Genomic DNA, 4,532 nt, shown 5'->3' on the forward strand with positions numbered 1-4,532 from the left:
TATAGCAAACCCTCTCATCAACCCCGGGAAGAGAAAGCTCGTAATGGCTCTCGGCGTCGCCACTCCCGCAAACAGTTCCTTGATCACGGAGCCGCTGGAGGTCCGCCTCCGTCATCCGCGACGGCGTCCCCCACACATCACTAGTAACCCAAGAGAAAAGACCGGGGACACCCCCCGCCGGGGCCACCGGAGCCCTCACACCCTCAGTCCTTCGACGAGCCATACCTAAAATAGTGACGAGCACCACCGTCAGCCAAACCCCGCGGCAGAAAACGGCGGATGAAACCAAAAATAGACACCACCATACACCACCAATTATACGATGGCGCTCGCCCCCCTTACGGAATCCACTACCCCAACAGAACTATCTACCACTATGCAATACCGTCATACACCATAAAACAATTTTAAATCTACACAAAGCAGAGACGAAACAAAATGCAAAGAAAGACAAAGCAGAGGAAACAAAGGAAACAGAAGAACACCAACCTGATGATGCGAAGGAAACAAATCCAAGGAGAAAAATGCTACGGCAGAAGACCAACCAAAGCCACAGAGTGCGAAAGGAAAGCAGAAGATGCTCTTTCGGAGAAGAAAGCAATAGAGAAATGAAGCAAACGAGGGAACTGAAGAAAGAAAAACCAAAACGGTTTTGAAAAAGTGAAATAACGCAAATACCCCTGGAAAGCAAAGCAAACGTGAGGGCAAAAGAGGAAAACGCCCCCTCGCAATAAATGCCCCCTCGGAAAAAGCAATTAATAAATCACGCCTCGAAGAACGCAACGGGCGCAGCAGACACGGAAGAGTCGCGTCAGACCAAAACGGTCAGACGAATCTTCCACGAGACGAAACCGAGGCACCGACCTCGTCTCAAAAGAACCAAACGGCCACTCTAGAAAAACTAAAGGCCTAAGCATCTCCCAGCGACAGACCGACCTCGCTCACTCTCCCGCTGCGGGGGCAACTGTTACGGACCCGAGCCACGAAGCTCGGACCCGGGACTGCACCCGACCCGGCTCCTCGGGTCCAACCCGCACCTCGCTCAGAAGGCCCAAAAACCGGTCTTCCAGAGCTCCTAACCAACTTTCGAATTCATTCGTCTATCTTATCGTAACCAGATAAGATAGGATAAGATACCCATCATCGCCTATAAATAAGGGACCCAAGTCCCTCCAGGTATTCATTCATCCCACATACCTTACACCTCTTAGATCCATTCTGACTTGAGCGTCGGAGTGTCTTTGCAGGTACCTCCCCCCATTGCTCCAGTCAAACGACCCGACTTCAGCCTTGATCCGCAGGTTCCCGATCCACCCTTCAACCCGTACCGGAAACATCTCGTACAAAAATAAAAAACAAAAGTACTTCACGAACATTCTTTTTCGGCTCCTTATTGTAATTAAAGAATTTTAATAAATAAAAGATTTTTTGATTATCTTTAATACGGTTACTATAAAAGCATATCAACAAGAAAATAAGATATGAAGGCAATAAATCATACGAGAACCACTAACAACATCAATTGGCTAACAATAAAGAAGGGATAAAAAAATAAGAGAAACTTTGTTATCCCATAAGCTACTTAAACTCTAGAATAAATATAGGAAAAATGTTAAATAACTAGCAGAATTTTACGGGCTACGGGCCAAAAATAATAAATTTTTTGGGCCTTGAGCTTTACTCTAAATATAAAATAATATATTGTATCTCAAAAAATATTCCTGAAGATAAAATTATATAGCTTGAATCAAACACACTCCCTAATCATCTATGTATCGTGCATATTGTTGACTTGTGTAGGCATCACTAAAGAGAACAACATGGGCAACCAAAAAAGAAAAAGAGAATAACATGGGAACACGGTGCAAGGCTTATTCTTAATCAGAACTTGTGTATATGAAGTAACTTAAAAAGCCGGATTCAAAGAATGTTACATACACACATACAATGGCAAATTCTAGTAACTGGCCGGACATTGGAGCAGCAAACAAATCAAAACTCGAGTTAGCTAATATTTAATCGTTCTGATCATATTTAATCTAATATTAATGGGGATCAGAGGTGCCCTCTAGTTGGTCGTTCGATTTAGAATTTGACCACTTCTTTACCCGGGAACTAGCTTCTTCAGCCTGCCAAAAATGCAATCAATAATAATAAGCCAGAGAAGGGGGAAAAATTTAAGAAAAATTATTAGCATATGCATGTTATTGCCTAACACAGTTAGCTAGGCTTTGATAGTTATTATTAGTTTTATAAAATGAGGTAATGGTCAAATTTATTTTTAAAACACTAGTCGTTATTTAAATTAGTCTTTAAAAAATTTATTTTAATCAAATTTGTCTTTTAAAGATTTTAAATTAATCGAGTTAGTCTTTCTGTTATTTTTTTTGTTGGCGATACCAAAATTTGTTAATGTGGTATGTTTAGTGATACTACAACACATACATAGGAGTTTTAATTAACTATTAGCATGATAAGTTTATGAAATTAAATCAAATCAAAATTTAATTGAGAGGAGAACTTGTGGCATTGAAATCTCTCAATTTAGAATTGATTTCATCTAATTTCATAAACTTATTAAGTTAGTTGCTAATTAAGACTTATAAATGTATGTTGTAGTATCACTTAATGTGTCACATCAATAAATTTTAATACCATTAACAACGAAAATAACAGAAAGACTAAAATAACTAACTTAAAATTTTTAAAAATTAAATTTAATTAAAAAAAATCTTTCATAAACTAATTTAAAAAATAAATGATATTTTGACAACTAATTTAATCATTTATTCTTCATAAAATACTAACTATGAGTTTGTTCTCAATTAGAATGTTAGCTAGCAAAATCTGTCAAAATATGTTAAACCCTTAAACAGTTAAACGACATCTAATTACCCTAGTTGAGAACAAAGTGACAACAAATATTCTTAAATATGTAATTATTCACCTAAACATGTCTTATATATAATAATTGAGGTGTAGATAAGTATTACATCAAAATTTTTATCTTTACATAAAAATAATTGTATGTGAATTTTTTTATTTTTGACCGCCTAATATTACCTAACAAGTAACAACGATATACTATTAGCTAAGGCAAGACATACACGTAGTCAAAAGTTGAAATGTGTTTGATATATATGAGTTTGTTCGTTTCTACTTGGTGCGAAATGTGGAAAAGGATGAGAATTATAAAGAATGAGGGAGAGAGCTAGCAAGTTTAATCTATTTGGAACTCTACCTCCTTTTCCCAATCACATCGTGATGTTACAACGATGAGTATGAGCGTCTGAATTCCAGTGCCTCCAAAAATCATCCCTCCCCATATACCCTGTCACGTTTAGAGACGTGCACGGTTGATGATTTGAGACGTTAGTTAAAATAATGGTAAACTAAATTGAGTGTATGGTCATAATGTATAGTAAACTATATTGAGTTTGATACATACTCCGACGCCAGTTTTGAAGATCCATCCCATGATCATTCCAAGAGGGAGTCCAATAACATAATAGCACCCTATATTTATATATGCTACATATGCTTGCCATCCCGAACCAACAGCCACTCCTGTATCATATATATCATCATAGTAAATAATATGAAGTCTACATATGTACAAGAATACCTTTTGTTTTGGTGGGTCATCATATGTACAAGAAAAAGTATGAAGTCTACATTATTCTTTGTAGCTACACTATTTCACACATGCACCTTATTAAATTATTTGCATTGTAAGGTAACCATTCCAAACATGGTTCTATATTCTAATATTTATACTTACGTACACCATATATTATATCATTTTGATCAAAGAACCGAATAATTAGTTAGGATGGAAGAGAAAAGTTGACCTGACAAAATGGGTTGAACACTGTTGAGGAGGATGGTGATGGCTAAGAGGAAAGCCATGTGGTCAACGGCATCAAGGACTTGGGGACTGGAGGTGAATAAGTAAGCGAATTGGTCGTGAAAAATCATTATTATCACGCAGAACACAACCCCAATCACAATTGATTGTGCCACTGCCACTTGTGTTGCAAATTTTGCTCCTTTCCCATTTCCTGCGCCTAGCTCATTTGCTACCCTTACTCTGTAAAACATCATCATCATTAATATAAAGTGAAAACTCAGGTAAAGTTGACTTCACGCTAAGTTAATATCTGAGAACTGTTAGATAAAAATTTAGTTAAATCAGTCAAATTATTTTACGACTCTCAGGTATCAACTTCACGTGAAGTCGACTGCACCTGAGTTTTCACCTTAATATAATTCACTCATCTATAAGACTTAAAATCCTATCACATCCATATAATTAATATTCGACATCTGGTGGCCCGCTGAGACAAGGCCACAAGGGGATGGGATACCAAGATAGCGACATTTTTCTAACATTATAAGTATAAATATGTTTGGATTTTAGTTGTATCATCACACTTTTGATACGTAGAATTTATAAAGATAAAGATGATTTGTATGTGTTGAAGAAAAAAAGAAATGAAAAGAAGGACACAGATAACATTCACCGCGTGATC

At 37.1% G+C, this 4,532-nt stretch overlaps 1 protein-coding gene across 1 annotated transcript in view; it reads right to left on the reverse strand.

Annotated features, from left to right (window-relative positions):
- LOC107606179 (protein DETOXIFICATION 27) overlaps positions 1,848 to 4,532 on the reverse strand; it is a 4,556-nt gene continuing 1,871 nt past the window's right edge. Inside the window, exons 5-8 of the mRNA XM_016308180.2 lie at positions 3,852 to 4,090; positions 3,449 to 3,567; positions 3,242 to 3,331; positions 1,848 to 2,129 (exon numbers count right to left, since the gene is read on the reverse strand). Of these exons, the coding sequence (XP_016163666.1) occupies positions 2,046 to 2,129; positions 3,242 to 3,331; positions 3,449 to 3,567; positions 3,852 to 4,090 (532 nt within the window). The 3' untranslated portion in view covers positions 1,848 to 2,045. The remainder of the gene's footprint in view (positions 2,130 to 3,241; positions 3,332 to 3,448; positions 3,568 to 3,851; positions 4,091 to 4,532) is intronic.

This window comes from Arachis ipaensis, chromosome B07, assembly GCF_000816755.2.
Source record: "Arachis ipaensis cultivar K30076 chromosome B07, Araip1.1, whole genome shotgun sequence".
NCBI lineage: Eukaryota > Viridiplantae > Streptophyta > Magnoliopsida > Fabales > Fabaceae > Arachis > Arachis ipaensis.